Source organism: Cavia porcellus, unplaced genomic scaffold (genome assembly GCF_034190915.1).
Source record: "Cavia porcellus strain 051 isolate PalLab524CR breed Dunkin Hartley unplaced genomic scaffold, mCavPor4.1 scaffold_24, whole genome shotgun sequence".
NCBI lineage: Eukaryota > Metazoa > Chordata > Mammalia > Rodentia > Caviidae > Cavia > Cavia porcellus.
Window position 1 is genome coordinate 12,276,065 of NW_026947507.1, and position 21,869 is coordinate 12,297,933.

A 21,869-nucleotide genomic window follows, 5' to 3' on the forward strand; every position below is an offset into this window, starting at 1 on the left:
CAGAGGAGAAATAAAGAATGAGAATAGCTCTCTTCCTGCCATGGATTCTTTTCCATAAATTTAAATTCCATAAAAATATATTTCATCAACTAAAATCTATTTGACTTTTTATCTAATGTAATAGTTAGATGTCATCGCACTAACATGAATAATTTCTTACCTCAGGAAGAAGACAGTAATTGTAATTTGAGGAAAAAACCAGACATATATTCTCAGAATAAATAAGTTACATTGAAAAGCTTAGACCAGTGAAGGCAAACCGTTCAAAACTACATCCCCAAACTCACTTATTTATTGCAAAGTGCCAACACTGCAATTAAACCTGAATACCAAGTTTTGGTTTAGAAAAAACAACTTATACATATTAACACCTTTTGTTTGAAAAGAAAAACAACACATGTGCCATAGGTTCATTACCACTGGCTTAGATTTAAGTGGCACACTTAGGTCATCACTGGCCTAATTTAGAAACAAAGATCTCTTGTAACTGCCATAATCTTTGTATTTGCTGAGGGAGGAGAGTGGGAGAGGACATGGAAAGAAGATTAAGATTTAAGATATGTGTATGTATCAACTTTTCATGAGAAATACAATCATTGTGTACTGCAAACATGTACCATTATGTATGGCAAACATGTACCAAATTTTTAAAAAATCTTTAATTTCTTCTAGAGGCATTTCATTAACTCTTTGGATAACATACAAAATTGCATTTTATTTTTTTTTTACTTTGATAAATATAGACACCTTTATTATTCACTCTGGATTTGGTTTATTAATTTCTTTTATTTAAAGAGAAAAAAAGGTAGAAATAACACAGAATGTCAGAAAAATAAACAGTGAGAAATCACTATTTGATAAGTTACATATTGTCATCTTAGAAATAGTTGTTCAATTTACAAAATTAAAGCATACAAAGTGACATTCAAATAATGATACTGCAAACAGTTCTGCTCAATGATCCAACAAAAATTTAGTAATATGGTTATCAGTCCTACACACTTGTTTTTTGTCTTAAAGAGGGTAAGATTAAACATGACAAAACAGAACAGTTCATAAGGAAACAATTTAAAGAAACAGAGATTTCAAAGCAAGTCCACTGGAGATCTTACTGTCTATCTTATTGTCTAGTTTTCTTCCAAACAGTTGTCCCTATCTTCAAACACTTTGAATATATACTGAACATTATAGAACTAATCAATTCATTACAGGATGATGAAGGCTTTTCAGGTCTTCAAGACCTGATTTTGGAGAAGTCAATAATGACTACCATAATGTTTCTCATTCTCTTCATAGCAGCTGTCCTTATCTTTACGTAAGCATAAGAGACTGGACTACACTCTGAACAGTGAGTAATAATACTGCTAGATTTTATATCATAATGCTACAGAATTAGCATTGGGTTTCTTAGTGTCTTTTCTTCTTCAGAGCATCTGTTCATTGCATCATGTATTATATAATCTGTTCCCATAAACAGTTTAGAAATTCTTCCCATGTATGAATCTCTACATGTATATCCATCCTTTCTGTATTATAGGGAAAAACAGATCAAAACAAGACAACAAAACAAATTCCAAGAAAAACATGATGTAAAAGACATGTAGGACCACAATATTAGGTGATCTACAGTAGTTACTATGCTTTCTCTTGTTATTTTCAATAGAATTGTCCACATCATCAGGCATTATATATTTAAGCATAGCATTACATAGCTATTTTTATAAAAATGCAACTTTGAAGACATTGTAGGACTTGAAAGCAGTTAATAATCAAAACTGGAATGGATCTTTTACATCTTGTCATCTTCAGAGTAGTTGTCTCTACTCTTAGACGTCATACTGCAAACATAACAAATTCTAATAAAATCAGACAAGGCAAAATAGTGGTCTAACAAACCAGCTTCAAATAAGATCAGCCATAGTAAGACAATGTAAGTAATACAGGGTTTCAGTGTAAGTTAATAGGAAATTAAGGATAGTTACCATGGTATAACCTGCTATTTTTGGATTAGCTGTCTATGCCCTCAAATCTAATATGAGTAGACAGACTGGAACAAAATATAATCAAACTAAACAGAGCTATAAGACTACTGTGGCTTTTAAATCCTAATACACTTTTAACAATGTCCTCTGCCTTCTTTTTTTTAGGCAATTCCTCACCTTTCCCCTTCTCAGGATGCTTTGTATATTTTGGGTCCTACTAGTTGCTTTAGTTTTTAGACTAGGATGTCAACCTGTTGTCTACCTGAGTGTTGCTGAAACTTTTTACCCCTGAATTTGAGCTGCACTCCTTTACTTACTAAAGCCACAAGGTTTTCCTTCCTTCCAGCCATGTAGTTCTACACTGCACAAAAGTGTCATAACTTTCCAACCTATCTGCGGCTGCTGGACGAGTTGTCCCTCTCTCTCTCATTTCCTGTCACATATAGTATTGTTTTCTCATTTGTGACTCTCAGTTTATTAACACTCTTTCAGGTTGAGTGTATTTCCTGTTTAGAGCATCTCAACAGATCCTGCCTCCTAACCTACTCTGCCTGTGTTTCTTTCTTGTTAGTGTATCAAAGCTATCTATATTGAAGATTATAGCTTACCGTCTCTGCCTCATCTCTGTTATTCTATTCTTTCCCTATTATTTGTCCACTTTACTCCTTCATTCCACTGTCTGCCCCATTCATTGAGGCCTCTGCCACTGTTGATGGAATCCTGGTACTTTTTCCTCTTTCTCTCTGAATGTCCTTCAGTATTTTTTGTAGGGTTGGGCTGGTTGCCATGAACTCCCACGTTTCCTCCTTGTCTTGGAAATATCTTGTTTCTCCATTAATTTTGAGACAAGAGTTTTTCCGGGTACATCAGTCTTGGTTGGAGGTTATTTTCTTTTAGGGCTTGGACTATTTCCCCCCAGGCTCTTCTTGATTTGAGAGTTTGTGTTGATAAATCTGTCGTTATTTTGATAATTTTTCCTTTGTAGGTAATCTGCTTCTTCTCTGGATGCTTTTAATATTTTGTTCTTGTGGTGGATTTATGGGTATAGATCTGTTTTGGTTGTAGGAGGCTGGATAAATGCCTCATTTATCTGGATATCATTCCTATTCCTATGCTTGGGAAGTTTTCCTTAATTATATCTGTGAATAGTCTTTGTAGTTCATTTGTGGTTACTCCTGCTTCTTTGCTCACATTTTTTAATCTTAAATTATAAATCCTCTTGTCGTCTTGTAGCCTTTGAATTGTTTTTTCTTGGTTCCTTGTTATTTTTAAGAGATCTTTTCTTTCACAATCACACATCATAAATCTCTCTTCAAGTTTCGAAAGGCTAACTTTAGTTTCTGTCAAGGCATTTTGCCAGCTTTCAATGGAGTTTTTAGTTTCCTGGTAATCTCTTTGGATCTGTTTCATGTATTCTAGGTTTTGTTTATATTCTTCATAAAAGGTTTCTCTTCCTTTTCTGATTTCCTCCATTCTTCCATCTGTGTTCTCTTGAGAGGGGCCTATGATTTCTTTAATTAATCTTTCTATATCTTGCCTACTTAAGGTCACAAAAATACTTCTTTATGTCCGCTGATGCTGTGTCTAATGTTGCATGATTACTGCACTGGTTCTCTTCTGTATTTACTTCTCCTGAGCTTATTTTCCCAGGGTCAGCACCTGAGGGTTTTTTAAAATTTCTATCTCTTGTCATGATTCTGGTTTCTTTCAGACAAGTGTGTCCAGGGGTTCTCTGGCCCTCTCCATATTGCTTAAGGTCTTTCCAAAGCATGCTGACTGGGGTTTTGCTGCCCTCCCCAGTTTGCTGTTATCTGAGGTACACTCAGGGATGCAGGGATGGTGCAGGCTAGCCTCAAGCCTCTGAGCCAGTCAACCCGCAATTTCCTTCAGCAACTTTGGCTATACCTTGTGGACGTCACAGAGTCGTGACAGTTTTGTCTCTGGCTACTGGGTCCCAACCAGAGGCATAGCTCAGCCCCAGCAGATCCCACCAGTCCTTTCTGGGCCAGGGGCAGCTGACTGATGCCACTGCAGTTCTGGGTTCAGGCCTGTTCTGCCCAACTCCAATATGTTCTCCAGCCGGCCACACCCACCACAGGACTCAATTTCCAGCACTCACTGCGAATTAATGCAGCTCTCCACCTTGGCTCCACTCTATGCTGCGCTGCGTCCTCCTGCCAAGGGCCCCGGACTCACCAACTCCCAATTTCAGCAGCTGCTGCTTCAGTGCAACCATGAATTGTCCAACTCCAGGGTGCGCCCAGCACAATGTGGACCGGTCCCAGTGAGCACATGCTTCCAGCCTTTCATCCATGTTTTTCCTTCCTTTCTTCTTCTTTTTCCTCAATTTCTTCCAGGGTCATGAGAATCCTTCTCCTTTTGTCTGGGCTTCTCCATGTTGTTAAATTCTAGCATTTGAGTTGTTTTTCTCAGAGAGGCTCTCTACCCTGCTACCTATCAAGCTGCCATTTTCCTAGCTCCCCCAAAATATAGCAATTTTAGAACCTGGGGTTTAGCTCAGTGGCACAAGTGCATGCCTGGCAAGCACAAGGTCATGAATTCAATGCCCAGTACTAAAATATAAAGTAAAGTAGGGTAGAATAGAGTAAAATAAATAAAAATAAAATAAAATATATCAATTTTGAGTAAGTTATATATTTTTACTTCATAGAGATTTTTCAAATTGTTTTCAGTGATTTAGGAAAACTTCAGATAATTTTTATGACATTCTTTTGGGAGCAACAAAAAGTCATCTGGAATTAAATCTGGTTATTTAAAATGAGTAACAAAGTTGTCAAATGTAACAGTAGGTAAAATGAGGTAATTTGTGGCTTAAAAATTAATAAGGTAAGGCACTCCTAAGAAGATTTTAAAATATTCCAACACTGGATTTAATTCCTTAAACAATGCAGTTAGTGATGTGTTGTATTTAAAATCTTCATTCAGGTCTAGAAATGTTAATATGCAAATAAGATGAAAATGCTCTTTGTGCTTATATTAATAAACCTCTTGAAATGTTATACATACAAAAATATATGCATATATTTTACACCCCTTTCCACCCAACAGGGTCTTATTATGTTGCCCAGACTGGTATCAAACTCTTGAGTTCATATACCAAACCCTAAAGTAGATGGGATTAGAGCCACCTTGCCCAGAGAATTCTTTTGTTTTCCTCTCAGGTACTGTACTATACATTCAAAAGCAATTTCTTCAAATACAGTGTAATTTTATCTACCATAATGGGTTTAGATAGAATGTCAATCTTATTTTTAGTTGAAAATCATCTTTTAATGTGTACGTACCTTACAGCTTCATTGAGAAAAAGGTATCTGGTGTCACACATTAAGTTTTCATCTGCTAAGGACTAATACTCTTTTGAGATCATATACACTACCTTATTAGCATTCTTTAAATGTTCCACAGCTTCCCAAAAATTAATCAGTGCTGTCTTGTCCATCCTTTTCATGTACATTTGAAAATGCTCTCGATATAAAGTATTGGCCAAGATATCATCAAACTGAAGAATCTGTTAAAGGAATTTAATAAAAATATTTCTAAAAATCAAATTTTAAACAGAAGTTTGCTTTAACTTCCAATGAATTAACTTGTCCATTCAGGGAAAAATGTATTTTTAAATTGAAAGCCAACATAATTTAAAGAGTTCTTGGTAAAAGTAAGTATCTCCTCCACCATTTCCTAAATTTTAAATGGAATAAAGCCTACTGAGTAATCATGATGCACATATTTAAAAGATATTAATTTTCTGTTAATCATTCACTCATTCAACAAAAATCTGAGGCATCCTTGGTATGAGGAATAGTTTTAACGAAATGAAGTATAACAATCCCCAGCCCATTGACTACATATTCTACACTAAAACAGCAGCTGCCAACTGTAGAAAAATTGAAGAGAAATGTAAAAAAGAAAACAAAGCTGGAGTCCTAAGGTTTGCCATTTTTGCTTTCCATCTATTGCTGAGGAAAATGCAAACAATTTTATATCCTTTTTGTTTACAGTATCACACTCACTAAAGAATCTTTGGGAAGATTCCAGAGCATGGATGTGACAAAATTCGTTCTGTTATTTCCATGTTTACCATTTCCTATGTTCATAGAAAAAGAAAAAGCAATCTCTCTGAAGAGACAGTAGAAACAATCTCAAGCACAGACTCTGTAATAAGTGTGAGAAAGTAGATGACCTCTACTGTTTGACTCAATTAGGAAAAATGCATCAAATTAATTTAGAAGGAATTTAAGGCCCATATACATATGTCTGAACTAGTGCTAAAAACTCCCCCTATTAAGGAAGTCAAAACTTTGTATGTTGAGATTTAAAGATTAACACCATAGAAGCTGGCAAATTTTCTGAAGTGTTACTAATAAAATTTCTAAAATGAAGTCTACATTTTCCATGTACATTCAACTCTTCTGTCACCAACATGACAATAAAACCTTGTTTCATCTGTGTTGTGGGTAGACAAGGGAAGTTATTTTTGTGTAACTTCTGGTAACTACAAGAAATGGCCATCCACTGATACAGACCATTAACAATTAGTTTCCACAAACATTTCAAACCACTAACACTTAGTTCACTTACTAACTTTTGGATATCAGAACATCTGTCTTTCCTTTGTGTAAACCATGCCAGTGAAACATGTGAAACACAAATCCTAACTCAACATACTCGAAAGAAGTTTAAAAGGAGCTCATATCAATTTTGGCTAGGGAAGATTGATCAAAAACAATCCCAGGAATGAAGTGAGACAAACAATTCTCTTATAAAACTCAATAGTCCTGGGCTGCATGTACAGGATTTTTGGATTAGGCTTAGACCAAACAGTGTGCAAGTTGGCCCTGAAGAAAAGATCACACATATAAAATCCCCTGTATTTTCATTTCTCCTTTTATTTTTTCCAAAAATCTTCCTTCCATCTGTCTACTTTGAGGTCATTTGTCAGGGAGGGAACTTGGCAAAAAAAAAAAAAAAAACAAGATATATAATTGTAGACAGTTAAAACTGTCTGGATCTTGGAGCTAGGCATATTTAACTCTGAAGCCTCTGCTACTTTTTAGTCCTGTGAGCTGTTACTTCATCACTTAGCTTCAGGACATCATTTGTAAAATGGGGACGATGCCACCTATTGTATGGGTTGTTGTGAGATGAAATGTTATGAAACACAATCAGCAACAACAAAAACTAATCAGGAAGAGTCTGAACAAGAACTTTGGTGAAGAAAGAAAGCAGTAACACTGTCAAAAACTGAAACTGTCTAGTTGAGCAAGTATGAATTAGCAGTGGATCTCAACAAGAGCTGAGCGTGTATGGTGAAGCCTGGTATTACTATCTGTGTGTGAAGCTCAGTGGAACAGCATATGCTTAGCATCCATAAGGCCTGGGTTCAACCCCTGCTGCAACAACAACAACAACAACAACAACAATAACAAATTGCTATTATCATGCCATTAATTATTTAATAAAAATTCACCAACGAAATGACGTGGGCCTGTAGTTCTCTTTGTGGGAAAATTTTAAATAATAAAGTGATTTTCTTTAATATACCCAGGGATATAGACTTTCTTTTTAAGTCAGTTTTAGTAATAAAAGTTTGGTGTATTTTAAGAAATTTGCCTTTTTATTGTCAAATTTATGATTTTAAAGTTGTAGGCATCACCTAGTGATATTCCAGCCCTTCTTGCTAATATTATAATCTGAACCTTCTCATTTCCCTTCCTTCTGGTTGTTTTAATATTAATTTTTAGCCTTTTAAGATGAACATTTAAAGCACCGATTTACGATTTTTCTTATTTTTTCTAATATAAACATTAAAAAGTATGTATTTCCCACTAAGTGCTGCTTTAACTGGACCTCACAGATACATTGTACTTTCACTTTCATTCCACTCAAAGTATTTCCAAATTTCCCTTATGATTTCTTCATGGACTAAAGGCATATTTAGATATATTGTTTATATTTCCAAATATTTAGGACTTTTCCCTATCTCTATTTCCAATCTAATTCTATTGTGGTTAGACAGAACAACTTCTGCATAGTTCTAATCTCTTTAAATTTGTTGGGATTTATTTTAGTACTAGCAATGTACAGTTTTGTTTTGTTTTGGAGACAGGATCTTGCTGTACAGTGTACAATGGTCTTGCACTCACTATGTAGCCCAGGCTTGCCTCAAGCTCACAGCATTACTCCTGCCTCAGCCTCCTGAGTGCTCCAGCAATGTAGTTTTGGCAACTGTTCATTATAAGGTAGTAAAAGGTATATTCTTGGTGTTGTTAGGGTGAATGTTCTGTAAATGTCCATTTGCTCTAGTTGGTTTGTAGCACTGTTTCAGTTTTCTGTAACTTTCTGATATTCAATTACTGAAAAGGCTGTTAAATCCTCAACTATAACTGTAGGTTTTTTTTCCTTCTTGATGAATTGACCACTATATCATATTGAAAGTCATCTCTGATTATATTTCTTGTTATGAAGTCTACTTTGTTTGATATTATTATTAACTGCTGTAGATTTCTCATGCTTACTATTTGCATGGCATGTTTTTTTTCTCACTTTCAAACTACCTTTGCCTTTTATTTGCTATAAGTAAAATATAATTAAGTCTTAACCTTTTTAATGCACTGACAATCTCTTTTAAATAGAAGATTCACCTTTCTTAGAAGTGTAAATTGTGAAATACAGTTACTGGTTTCCTCTGTATCAGATAATGACTAAGTCATAATAAACTACTAACTTACGAAGATATCAAAATGGTCCTAACTAACTAAAGTTTTACTTAAGAGTAGTAAACCGCCATGTACTTCTGAAATACTATCTGAGGCCTCCAGCTGTTAACCAGAAAAAATGGTTTTATTCTGGAATAAACTGATGCTGCAGAAATGGACTTCTTTCTTGGTTATCTAGAGCTATAAAACTATAGCTGGCACTGAACTGTCTGCTTCTAATAGAGACTGGCAGGTAATCTTACACTCTACAGAAATCACTATCAATTCTTCTAGAGTGAGCTTCCTTGATTCCAAGAATTTCCTGTACCATAACATCTAAAAATATATCATGTTTTGACTACTTAGGAGCCTCCTAGGTATATATCTCATATCTCTATTGGATCACTTATCTATTTATTTTGTAATTACATAGGGCTCTTTCAGCATAGTGATTCTTATTCTTTTTTGTATCCTAGTACCCTGCATTTCATCTGAGAACAGACCTTCAGGAAATGTCTGTTGAATAAATGAATGAATGGGAATAAGATAAAGACCTCATTTACCTTAAGTATGGCTAGATTTTTTTTTAAGAGGCCAAAATAGGAGGAAAAAGAGCCTAAGACTCAATAAGGGATAAAGTTTTCACATGGATCACAAGGCCAAATTCTTAGAAAGGGACAGTCTGTAAGTGCAAATCAATGGACTTTTAGAGGTCAAGGCATCCCTCTACAAAACAAGATTTCCTTGTGACTACATGTGTGCCACTAATGTGAGATGCTGCAGAACTCTAGCCTGTGATGGACTTGGTACAAGGATGAGGAGGAAACCTTCCTGAAGAGGTTCTAACAAGATTTGGACAGGAAAGGTGAAAAGGTAAAAGCTCACAAGAGGTAGGGGAAAATCACAGATAAGTATCTGAACTTAAGTTGAAAGATGAACAAGAAAAGATAAAGAGACTATAATTCAGAACAGTAAAGGTAATAGGATGTAGCCAGGATTAAATACAATGTTGATGTTTTCTTCTTTGTACTTATAAGACATTGTTCAAAAAGGAATTTGGCATTTGCCTTGGAGTTCCCAAAGTGGTACGGGGGTGTTCACGGCTGTTCCCTTCAATCCTAGCACACTCCAGGTCTTAGGAAACAAACTTGGTCTTTAAGACAGATGCTAAAGTCAGATTAGGATATGCAGGATATGTTCCTAGGCTCCATGATTTAAAGATTCAGTATCAACCGACAGTCCAAAGTTTTGTAACCAAAAAGTTACAAAGTTTTGTCATCAATATCTTATGTGTTAGTGAGAAATTACTCAAGATGTGTGAATCAACTGCATCTGTGTGGTCATCTAGCTCTGTCTCATCCTACGAGGCCTTAGGCAAACTACATAAACCCACCATCTCATTACCTGAAAGTGAGGACATCAAGTAGGTATCTCATGGCAATGCAGCAAGAGTTAAGTAAAATAACTTTCAAGACAACTTTTACTTTACAAGTGGTTATTTCTATACAATTGATAACAAGTTGTTTGACTGGGATTTTGCAAATATAAACATGTTCCTCTGGGACCGGGGGAGAATAAGAAAAACTGGGGGATGGAAAACACACATATATGCACACACATCCACAATCCACACGACCTATCATATCTAGTACCATTCACAGGAAGACATCAAGTAGTATGGTTCTTTGACTCATATAACAAGTGTGTGAGTCTAACAATTGAGTATACATCTTAGGTTAAATACTCAAGGTAAAAGGCTGCTTATATGGTTACATCAGTGTGTATAATAAAGTTGGCTGATGCGGTCAAAACAAGAAACTACAAAGTTCTACCTTCTGGCTTTGAGGCCCTTCACCCTCATCCAAGGCCCCGTCCTCCTGCTGGTCATAGGCAGGACCTCCCAGGAGTCTGATTCTCTTCTCACACTGCTTCTTTGCCACAGTCAGCTGGTTAATGTACCTTTTCATATTCCTGGCCCTCAGCAGGTCAGCTTTCATTGCAGCAGATTCCTTACCTTGAAGAGGAATGATGAACAGTACCCGGTCAGAGGACAAGGTATACACAAGAGAACACAACAGCTCTGAACCAAATCAAGTGTCTGACGTGATATATTTTGAACAGTGGATACTAAACAAAACAGCAGAATACAAATACCAGTAATTTCTTTTTTTTTTGTCTTTTTCATTTTATCGGTACCAGGGATCGAACTCACGACCACCTGCTTGCAAGGCAGGTGCTTATGCCGCTGGGCTAAATCCCCAGCCCAATACCAGTAATTTCTAACATAATTTCTAAATATATCACTGATCAATCTCACTCAAGTGCAAAATAGTTTCATAAAAACTGAACATAGTACACTCTCAAACTGGTTTGTGCATACTTAGTATTTTACGTGGATGTATATGTATTTATAAGCCTGTGCTGAGTGTTTGCTATAATCTGTCAGGCACTGGGTTGGTTTCTTGATTCAAGACCAACTCATGGTCCTCATGAAACTTTTTAGTCTAACAAAAAGAAAATCAAAGATTGTACTAGCTATTAAAAATGTAACACGGGCTAAAAAGAAAATGACCAAGTACCACCTGTTGGATAGAAGCTCCTACCCAGGCTTCTCTGAGGAAATTATATTCAACCAAACACAATTAATGAGCAAAGTGTGACAGAAAAAAACAGGATGATAACACACTGAGACAGGGAGGAGACGAGAACTTTAAGGCCTTATACAGCAGACCTCAAAGGAGCTAGAAGATCCAAAAAGAATCTGAAGAAGGCAGGGGCAAGGGAAAGAACCCTATCCCAAAAGCAATGTGAAGCATTTAACAACTTTTAAATAGGAATACATTGTGAATGGACTTGTATTTTAAAAGATTCCATAGGAAGCAGGATAAAAAACAGATTGCAATGTCAAAGACCACTAGTAGAAAAACCAGTTGGAAGATGATCACAGTAAAGCTGACAAGGAAAATAGTAATGTATTGATTCAAATTAGGTTTGTGGCAATGGCAGTAGACGGCACTAATGGATTTGAGAATGATAGACCCAGGTACTCACTGGACAGAGTATGGAATGGGTTGCTAAGGAATGAAAAGGAAAGGGTATTAAATATAGTTTCTAGCTGAGGATATAGCTCAAAGAACAGCGCCTGCCTGACAAGGTTGAGAGTTCAATCCCTGGTACCATAAATATGGTTTCTAGATTTTTTTTACATGAGCAGCCTTGGGGATGGTGGGACTTACTACTGGAACGGGGACCACTGGGGGGAAAATAGGTTTATGAAAGTTTATAAATTCAGCTTTTCACATAGTGGTAGATATTTTCCAAACATCATTGCAATATCCTCCATCTCAAATTCTCTTTTTTACAATGTTACTTGTCACAATCTGCCTTTAAAAAGTAGGATCTGTTCTTGAATCTGAGTGGGGTCTTACAATTATGGTAGAAGCAAAGCTGTAGTTGCTAAGGCTGGGCTATCAAGCACTAAGCTACCACATACACCACTTACTGCCCCAAGGCTTCCATGCTTAGAGGAAGCCTGAACTATCAGAGGAAGAGAGGAACCAAAACTTCCAGTCCCCAGCCCTGGCTGAGACCTTGGTCATGTGCAAGTGTACCATCCTGAAAGTGATCATCTCACCCCAGTCAAGCCATCCAACTGATGCCACCTGAAGCAGAGTTGAGTCATTCTTCCCAAACCCTTTCCAAATTAGATATGCATAAGCAAGATAAATGACTATCATTTAAGACCCGGGGGTCTGTTATGAAGCAAAACATAACCAGAATAGGCAAAATGAGACTGAGGGCTTTTGAGTTACAGATATAAGGTCTAGAATTCACAATGTTCACCTCTGGAATAAAAACTGTCATTATAAGGGTTGGGGAGACAATCCAGGAAGAAACAAAATGATCCCCTTATACAATCTAAATACATAAAATGGTACTAAAGGCAGGAGTTTTACCTGTTTATTCATTGCTATATTTCCATTATTTAAAACCATGCCAGGCAACACAGTAGGAATTCATGAAATAGTTGAAAGGACAAGTTACTGAGAAATCTGTAACAATATAACTAATACTCTGCTGAATATCAGGAACTGGACTCTTTCTAGAATGTTTACTGTGAAGGAGAAAAGCAGGACAGTTTTGAAACACTACACTCTGCTTCTACATTCCCCTTCTACCACCAACAAATCTACCACTTCCAGGATCATTAGTGACCTCTGTGCCCAATTCAGTGGACAACTTTCAGCTGGCTCTGTTACAAGTCATATGGATGTGAGTAAAAGCTTTTAAAATTTTAATTTGAAACTATTTACAACTGTTTTATTTCCTTAAATTGACATACAATTTTTTTTTTAAATTTTATTTAAGGAGAAAAGAAAAAAAAAAGCAGGGAAAGGGTACAAGTTATACAGATTTACAGAAAAAAAATGAACAGTAGGAAATCACTAGTTAATGCATTACATATTGTCATCTTAGAAATAATTGTTCAAGTCACAAAATTAAAGCTTGTAAAGTGGACATTCCATCAATGATACTGCAAACAGCTCTGTTCATTGATCCAATAAAACTCTGTGATATCATTTTCTATCTTATACACTTAAATATACATGCAGTTATATAGTTTGGAGCACTTTGTTTTCCTCTCTTTTGTACCATGACTATTACACATTTTGGGTTTCATTGCTCCCACGGTTCTTATTACTTTTTTGGAAGAGAGTAAAACCAAATGTGACATAACAGAACAGAATCGGTCAAGTCAAAAGGGTGGACATAATAGATAATGTAAAAACATAATACAAGGTGATCAACAATGGTTACCATAATGCCTCCCGCTATCTCTAATAGAATTGCCTATATCGTTAGTTATAATACAATTGAACAAAACAGTAAAGAATAAAACCGACAAAACCAAAACATTGGAAACAGTGTAGGTCTTCAAAAGTAGATAAAAGTCAACAAGAATGGGCGTCATAATGAATCTCGTTTTCTTCACAGCTGATGCCTAAACTTTCGAACCTGATACTATCCAGCAAAACAGAATAGAGGAACCTGAGTCAAAAACAAGATGGTGAGAGTAATACAGGGCTTCAAATAGAGATAATAGAAAGTCATAGTGGGTTACTATATTATATCCTGCTATTTTTTCCCTTTAATTAAACGGATAAAAATAAAAAAGTAAATAATGGAGTGGAGATTGAGATAAAAGAGGGCATAACAACGAAACAGCGCAGATCAAAACATAACCATTTAAGCAGAATAGTGTTTCACCACCAGATAATCCTAACCTAAAAGTAGTTACCATATTGTCTCTTTCTTTGAAATCCTTGAGTACAACTTCGTATACTGTAGCATTAAGTATATCAAAACAATGTAAAACCATTCAAGAGAATGTCAGCATTACAGAGTATTTAGAATCGACTAACAGAAAATGAACAATGGTTTCTGTATAATCTCCTTGTCTTTAAAAGGTTTTTGCTTATACTATCATACATAATAAAATCCAATAAGATACAGCCTATTTAGACCATTGGAGACAGAAGGACAAAAGCTAGATGAGACTTCAAAACAAGATGATACTAAATCAGTATTACCTATTAAGATGTCATTTTCTCCAAAATAGCTGTTCCTATCATCCAATCTTCTCTGCCTCATTTCTGTTGAGCTCTTTTTCTGTCAGTAGCTTTCAGTTTGTCTTCTTCATTTTGTTCTCTGCTCCATTCATTGTGGCCTCTCTGCCATTATTTCTGGATTCTTTGTATTTTTCTTTTTTTAGAATATCCTGCAATACTCTCTGTAGAGTTGAATTGGTGGTTGCAAATTCCCCCAGTTCCTCTTTATCCTGGAAGCACCTTGTTTTTCCATCAATTTCCAGGGACAGTTGTGCAGGATATCTCAATCTTGGCTGGAGATTATTATCTTTCAAAGCTTGAATTATTTCCCCCCATGCTCTTCGTGATTTGATGGTTTGTGCAGAGAAATCTGCTGTAATTCTGATGGGTGTTCCCTTGTAAGTGGTCTGTTTCTTGTCTCTTACAGCTTTTAATATTCTGTTCTTGTATTGAATTTCTGGAATTTTTATTATTATATGCCTGGGTGTTGCTCTGTTTGGGTTGTAGGTAGCTGGGGTCCTGTATGCCTCATACATCTGAGTATCTTTACCTTTTGCTAAATTAGGAAAATTCTCCTGGATTATTTCTGTGAGTAGCTTTTGTAGTTCACTTGTTTGTGTCCCTACTTCTTCTTTTATGTTCTTAATCCTTAAGTTATGGATCCTCTTATCATCTTCTTGTCTTTGTATTATTGCTGTTTGTTTCTTTGTTATTTTTAAGAAGTTTTTCATTTCATTCTCCCATATTACAAGTCTGCCCTCCAGTTCAGATAGTCTGTCCTTAGTTTCTTTCAAGCTGTTATGCCAGTCTTCTATAGACTTCTTAGTATCTTGGTAGTCCCTTTGAACCTGCTTCACGTATTCTATGCTTTCTCTGTTTTCTCCATCAAACAATTCTCCCCTTTTTTTCTGTTCTTCCATTCCACCACCTGTTTTTTCTTGGGTGGTACTTAGCATTTCTCTAACTATTCTGCATACTTCTAGCTTCAGGTCGTTGATAACTTCATTCCTGAATTGGTCTATGAGGCTCTCTATATGGCACCTTATGTGATTTGGTGCGGTGTCTGCTATTGCCTGTTTCTCAGAATTGGGGGCCGAGGAGCCTTTCTTGTTGCTGCCTCTTCCCATGCTGCCTCTTCTTCTCTGTTCCTTATATATGCAAGCTTATATAAGAGGCCCAGCTTCTCTCCCAGTCAGCCACAGCCTGATCGAATTGCGCCAGTTAGGTGTTCCCGCTCACCGCTGCGCACCAGGGAGTTACGGACCAGGCAGCCTACGCGTCTCCCCTCCCGGCCACCGTCAGGCTCTGGGATCTGGGTTGGGACAGTCTACCAGGTCCGCCGGCAGCGTCACGCCGGCCAGGCACTTTTCACCAATCCCGCCCGAGAGGGGGATGTGTGGCTGGAGTCGCCACCGCGCCCTGCTCCCGCAGGACTGCTCGGGCCCAGAAAGTCCTCCGCTGGAGTCAAACTGTGGTAGAGTGTCAGTTTCTCTCACTCACCTCAGCACAAGTCAGTGCACGCCTCCCTGCCGTTCGCAGATTGCCGTTCTCAGAGCTTCTGCGCGTCTCTCTCCTTGCCGAGCCGCTTGTGGAGGCAGCCAGCCACCGCGCGGCGGGAAACCCAAATCGCGGCTTCCAATGGCGCGGAGTCCAGCCTCCACACCGAGGCTTTTCTGTTCCTGTTTTAGCACCAGGAATGCATTCCAAGTTGGTTTCTCTCAGCCCAGTTCGTTCCTGAGTCAGCAGAGCATATCTCCACCTGCTTATGTCTCCTTAGTCCACACCATTCCTGGCTTCTGAGCCGAGTCTTTCAGAGAGCCTCCGGTAGTTGCTGTTATCTGTCCGCCATGTTCTCCCGGAAGCAAATTGACATACAATTTAAGGCAAAAACAAAGAACTACAAATTAATTTTAAATGACTAAACATCAAGCATTACCTCATGAGAACTGGGCTGCCATTGCCCATACAATCTGAAGGCAGGGTTGGGGTAAAGGAAGGCATCTTCTGTTTGTTTGTTTAAAGTAAGAGAGAAATAAGCTGGTTTTAAGGCCTATGAGAAGGAATCATTTAAAGGTAAAAATAGGCCATATACAGGAAATATAATCATGAAAAAATGTGAAGAGATTAACTTTGAGAAAGGGCCACCTCCTCCAAGTAGTAACATGGAAGGCAGAACAAACGGATACAGATACAAGATGTTTGGAGCCTGGTGGTTAGAAACTGGATGGACTTCCTTCACATACATATTTTCTTTAAGGAGTGAGTGGTCATCCAAATAGAGTGAGGTGGGAAAAGGGTGAATGATCAGAGGCCTAAGTCAAATGGGGAAAGTGCGAAACTACAGTGGAAAGCAGATGAGCAAGTTTATCTCAGAAACTCAGTAAGGGAAGAAAACAAGAAGCCAACCATCAGCCAAGACCTCCCTGCAAGTCAGCACCATGTTCAGGCCACTGTGTGTAGAACCAGATGCCAGCCTCTTCTGGCACACAGGCTGGGAGACAAGCAGAGCTACTACCCACCTCAAGCAACAGGCTGATCTGGGGAAACACAGGCTGCGATGATAGCTTCTGAGGTAAAACACAACTTAATGCTTGTAATGTTTAGTGTTTCACTGACTGACTTTGCAGATCCAGGGCTGGTGATCTGATCAACTATCCAGAAAATAACAATATATACTGTAGCATATATATATATATATATATATATATATACACACAAAAGGGATCTCCTTTTGAGGGCAGTAGCCACTGTTAATTCTGTATTATCCTTCTTTGATCCTGTATCATTTCCTTTGTTTTGTTTGGTTAGGTTTTATTCTGTTTTGTCTTGTTTGATTTTATTATATCAAATGGCATGGGCAGCTACTTCAAAGATAACAAGATACATTATGGTACATTATGGTAGCCATTTTGGATTTATTATTATCTTGTTTTGAAGTCCTTTATTGCATTTATTGTTTTGTTTTTACTGATTCTATTCTATTTTGTTTACTATGTCTGAAGTTATGGACGGCTGTTTTGAAGACAACACAAGAGATACTATGGTGTTTACTGTTGATTTCCTATTATATGTTTTGAAGTCCTGTATCACTTACACTGTTTTGTTTTGACTGGTTTTATTTTGCTTGGTTTTATCCTCTTTAAAATAAAAGTTGGGGAAAAAAAGAAAGAAAAGAAAAGAAACTCAGTAAGACCATTAGGCAACATTCATGGTTTAAGTAACCAATATACAGAAACAAATATTCTCTTAAATACTGTAACTACATATATAGGACAGTTCAGATCAGACTTTTTGGAGGTCAGTCTTAATATACAGGTTAAGATAAGGAGCTACCAATATAAAAGAACAGGGTTTGTGTTTCTTGGTTCTCCTCACAGTATAGCCTAATGTTTTTGCACAACTTTTGTGTTGCTTTTTGAGATAGGGGCTCACTGTGTACTTCTGCTTGGACTTACTATGTAGCCTAGGATGGACTCGAACTTGTGGCAGTCCTCCTGCCTTAGTCTCCCAAGTGCTGAGATTACAGGCATTCACCACCATGCCCACCCAGCACATCTTTACTGAATACCTCCAACTCCTTAGGATAGTGGTGGCGAACCTTTTAGAGCTTTCAGTGACAACCGAGAACCTAGTATGGTATGTGTGTCATAGGTTCACCACCACTGCCCTAGGATGATTATTATCTCTCTCTGGGCCTATCTAGGCAGACTGAACAAATTAACATAAACACAACATATTTTTATCAGTCAGAAGCACCTGTACTTTTTACAAAGGGGCACAGGCAACCTTCAGGTCAATAAATAACCTTGTTAGAGACAGTATGTCTTTAGATATTATAGGATCTCTTCCTGTAAGTGTGTTGAGGAGATAATTTCATTCAACCTCATCAACTGTTTTGTACTTGTCCCTGTGCTTTGCTAATGGGAAGCCCTGACCAAAGAACTCACTAACTCAGCATTTATCTTAACAGGAAAAAATAGTATTTCAGTCTTCTTTGTGTAAGGATAAATGTAAATGTAGTCTGCTACAAATAAATCAATTATAAATTAAGAAAGTGGGTGGGTGTACCTAAAGAACTACATGCCTGGAAGAGCTAATTAGCTCACAAAAATGTTGGTTTTTAAACCTATATGTTGATGGATATGGTGAAACTGTATGATGCTACTGTCTAATCACAAAGCTTGTTGCTATCAAATGTAATAGTAACTGCTGCTTTTAGACAATTCTGTTTATTTTCCACGTTCAGAATAAAATGACTAACAAGCTCCTAAAGCTCATGATTCTGGCATGTAAAAATCCTTACAAATCCAATGATGTGGAAGACATTTATTTATGGCCTTAAAATCCATTCATATGAGAAATATTTATGTCAAGAAAAGTACAAGTAAGTGGGTATGTGACAACATGATGTAACCAGCTCAAGCCAGCTTCTCACAGCTATTCCTCTGTCTTAAGCAGTAACACTATGCAGTGTGAAAACTGGTTAATTGAAACAGAGCTCAACAGAAATGAGACAGAGACGATTGGATGATAGGAACAGCTATTTTGGAGAAAATGACATCTTAATAGGTAATACTGATTTAGTACCATCTTGTTTTGAAGTCTCATCTAGCTTTTGTTCTTCTGTCTCCAATGGTCTAAACAGGTTGTATCTTATTGGATTTTATTATGTACGATAGTATAAGCAAAAACCTTGTAAAGACAAGGAGACTATACAGAAACCATTGTTCATTTTCTGTTAGTCTATTCTAAATACTCTATAATGCTGTCATTCTCTTAAATGGTTTTACATTGTTTTGATATACTTAATGCTACAGTATACAAAGTTGTACTCAAGGACTTCAAGGAAAGAGTCAATATGGTAACTACTTTTGGGTCGGAAATATCTGGTGGTGAAACACTATTCTGCTTAAATGGTTATGTTTTGATCTGCCCTGTTTCGCTGTTATGCCCTCTTTTTTTTCTCAATCTCCACTCCATTATTTACTTTTTTATTTTTATCCGTTTAATTAAAGGGAAAAAATAGCAGGATATAATATAGTAACCCACTATGACTTTCTATTATCTCGATTTGAAGCCCTGTATTACTCTCACCATCTTGTTTTTGACTCAGGTTCCTCTATTCTGTTTTGCTGGATAGTATCAGGTTCGAAAGTTTAGGCATCAGCTGAGAAGATAATGAGATTCATTATAACGCCCATTCTCGTTGACGTTTATCTACTTTTGAAGACCTACAATATCTCCAATGTTTTGGTTTTGTCGGTTTTATTCTATACTGTTTTGTTCAATTGTATTACAACTAATGATATAGGCAATTCTATTAGAAATAGTGGGAGGCATTATGGTAACCATTGTTGATCACCTTGTATTATGTTTTTATGTTATCTATTATATCCACCCTTTTGACTTGACCGATTCGGTTCTGTTATGTCACATTTGGTTTTACTCTCTTCCAAAAAAGCAATAAGAACCGTGGGAGCAATGAAACCCAAAATGTGTAATAGTCACAGTACAAAAGAGAGGAAAAGAAAGTGCTCTAAATGATATAACTGCATGTATATTTAAATGTATGAGATAGAAAATGATATCACAGAGTTTTATTGGATCAGTGAACAGAACTGTTTGCAGTATCATTGTTGGAATGTCCACTCTACAAGCTTTAATTTTGTGACTTGAACAATTATTTCTAAGATGGCAATATGTAATCCATTAACTAGTGACCTCCTACTGCACATTTTTTTCTTCTGTAAATCTGTATAACTTGTGCCCCTTCACTGTTTTTTTTTTTCTTTTCTTTTCTCCTTAAATAAAAAAAAAAAAAGATCATTAACATTGTTAAAAAAAAAAAAACTGGTTAATCACACCACATGCAATCTAGCTATTAAAAAGGCCAACACAACAGTGATCAATGAAACACTGGACAGGAGTATCTCTTTAAACTGGTGTCAAGATGAATATATAAGTAATATAATATTCAAATTTTATATTGTAGTATAATATTCTAATGATAAATGCTTAATTTTTTTCTCTTACACAGCCTAAATTTTACTGAGATTGAAGCAAAAGGAAATGAATAAATTTGTTTAAAAAGTACAGTTAAACTGGGCATTAGGTAAACCCTTCTAGCTCTAAGAACATTACAATAGTCATAAAGAACATTATAAATGTATATTTCACTATAAATTTGCTTCTATGATATAGCTCTTCTTTAAGGAAGTGAAGCACCTTGAGTAACAGCACCAGAGGACAACCGTGAGGTGCTGTTTCTCATGAGGTAGGAAAGAGTGGAGTAACTTACAGTGCAAACTAATGACTCCTGCAAAAGTACTGGTGTAAATAAATTACAATGATACACTGTTTTTTTCAGGCATTCAAAAATGTCAAAGGTAGATTAATTTTCTTCTCATAGCATGCTACCATATTTCAAGGCACATACAGCAACATCCTCAACAGACTGACTGAGGAATTTAACAGATAACACAGGCAGGGATTTCTCAAATTCACTGGCATTTTGCCGAGTAACTCTGTTGTGAGGGGACATTGCTCAGCAGCATCCTTGGCCTCTGCTACTAGATGCCGGTAGTGGCCCTCCCACAGAGATGACAACCAAAACTATCTCAAGACACTATCAGATGGGAGCAAGACTATACCCCAACCCCCCAAATATGGTCCCAGTAAGTACTGACACAGTATAAAGGCATGGCCTCGGTGGCCACAGAGAGGACAAGGCTGCATACTGCACCCTCTTCCTGACTCCTCAACACGCACCTTGTCATCCATTCTCTCTTCAGGATCCACAGGGCTTCTCGTGGCCTCCTGGTAACCAAGGTAAGAACCAGGAACTTCCTCCCTAAAAAAATGTCTGATCTCTGTTCCCCAAGATTTATGCTTACTAAGAGACTAACCAGTCTTTAATCTGCCTGCATTTTAAGTAAAGTTTGTTATCAAATCTTTTTCATGGGAATATTCAACAAATAGTTATGTATCCTCTTAGGGATTGATCAAGGCTCAAAATGAGAAACGGTGCTTGATTTCCTAACACAAAGGTGGGTACAAATGTCAGTAACTACTAATCATCACAAACATTTTCAAAATTATCCAAAAAGCACTTCAAAAGCTGGCTGGGAACACAAAAAATATTTACTTTGCTTTTCAACTTGAGGCTGGTATGTTCTTTTTTAAAAGAACAAATGGGATTATCTTATCGCTCTAGACACCTGAAATTTCATAGTAGAAAAGTGTTTACTTCAGTGAAAAGTGTATTTGAGAACTGAGTAAAAATCAGAGCTGACGGTAAAACTGCTCACTTCATAGTGAACCTGACTATGGAGACCTCACAGAACTTTGAAGTCCAGTTAAAATGTGCCTGCAGTCTGCCTTTATTGCCTTTCTCCAACATCTCAAGTGCTGAAATTTCTAGCTTTGCCTTCGGTCTAAGATTCTCCAACATACTTGCAGTACACTTTAAAAATGTCTGGTTAATTAAATCCACACATTAAATTTAGAACCCTGATCCTGAATTAGCGTGGTGAGCTGAACAGTTTGGAACTAACATTAGAACA

General features: G+C 36.9%; 1 protein-coding gene across 1 annotated transcript in view; it reads right to left on the bottom strand.

The window, feature by feature from the left end:
* The window catches only part of Snx25 (sorting nexin 25), a 122,029-nt gene that overhangs the window by 31,017 nt on the left and 69,143 nt on the right, over nucleotides 1-21,869 (bottom strand). The window contains exons 7-8 of the mRNA XM_063234662.1: nucleotides 10,531-10,712; nucleotides 5,380-5,511 (exon numbers count right to left, since the gene is read on the bottom strand). Coding sequence (XP_063090732.1) covers nucleotides 5,380-5,511; nucleotides 10,531-10,712 — 314 coding nt within the window. The remainder of the gene's footprint in view (nucleotides 1-5,379; nucleotides 5,512-10,530; nucleotides 10,713-21,869) is intronic.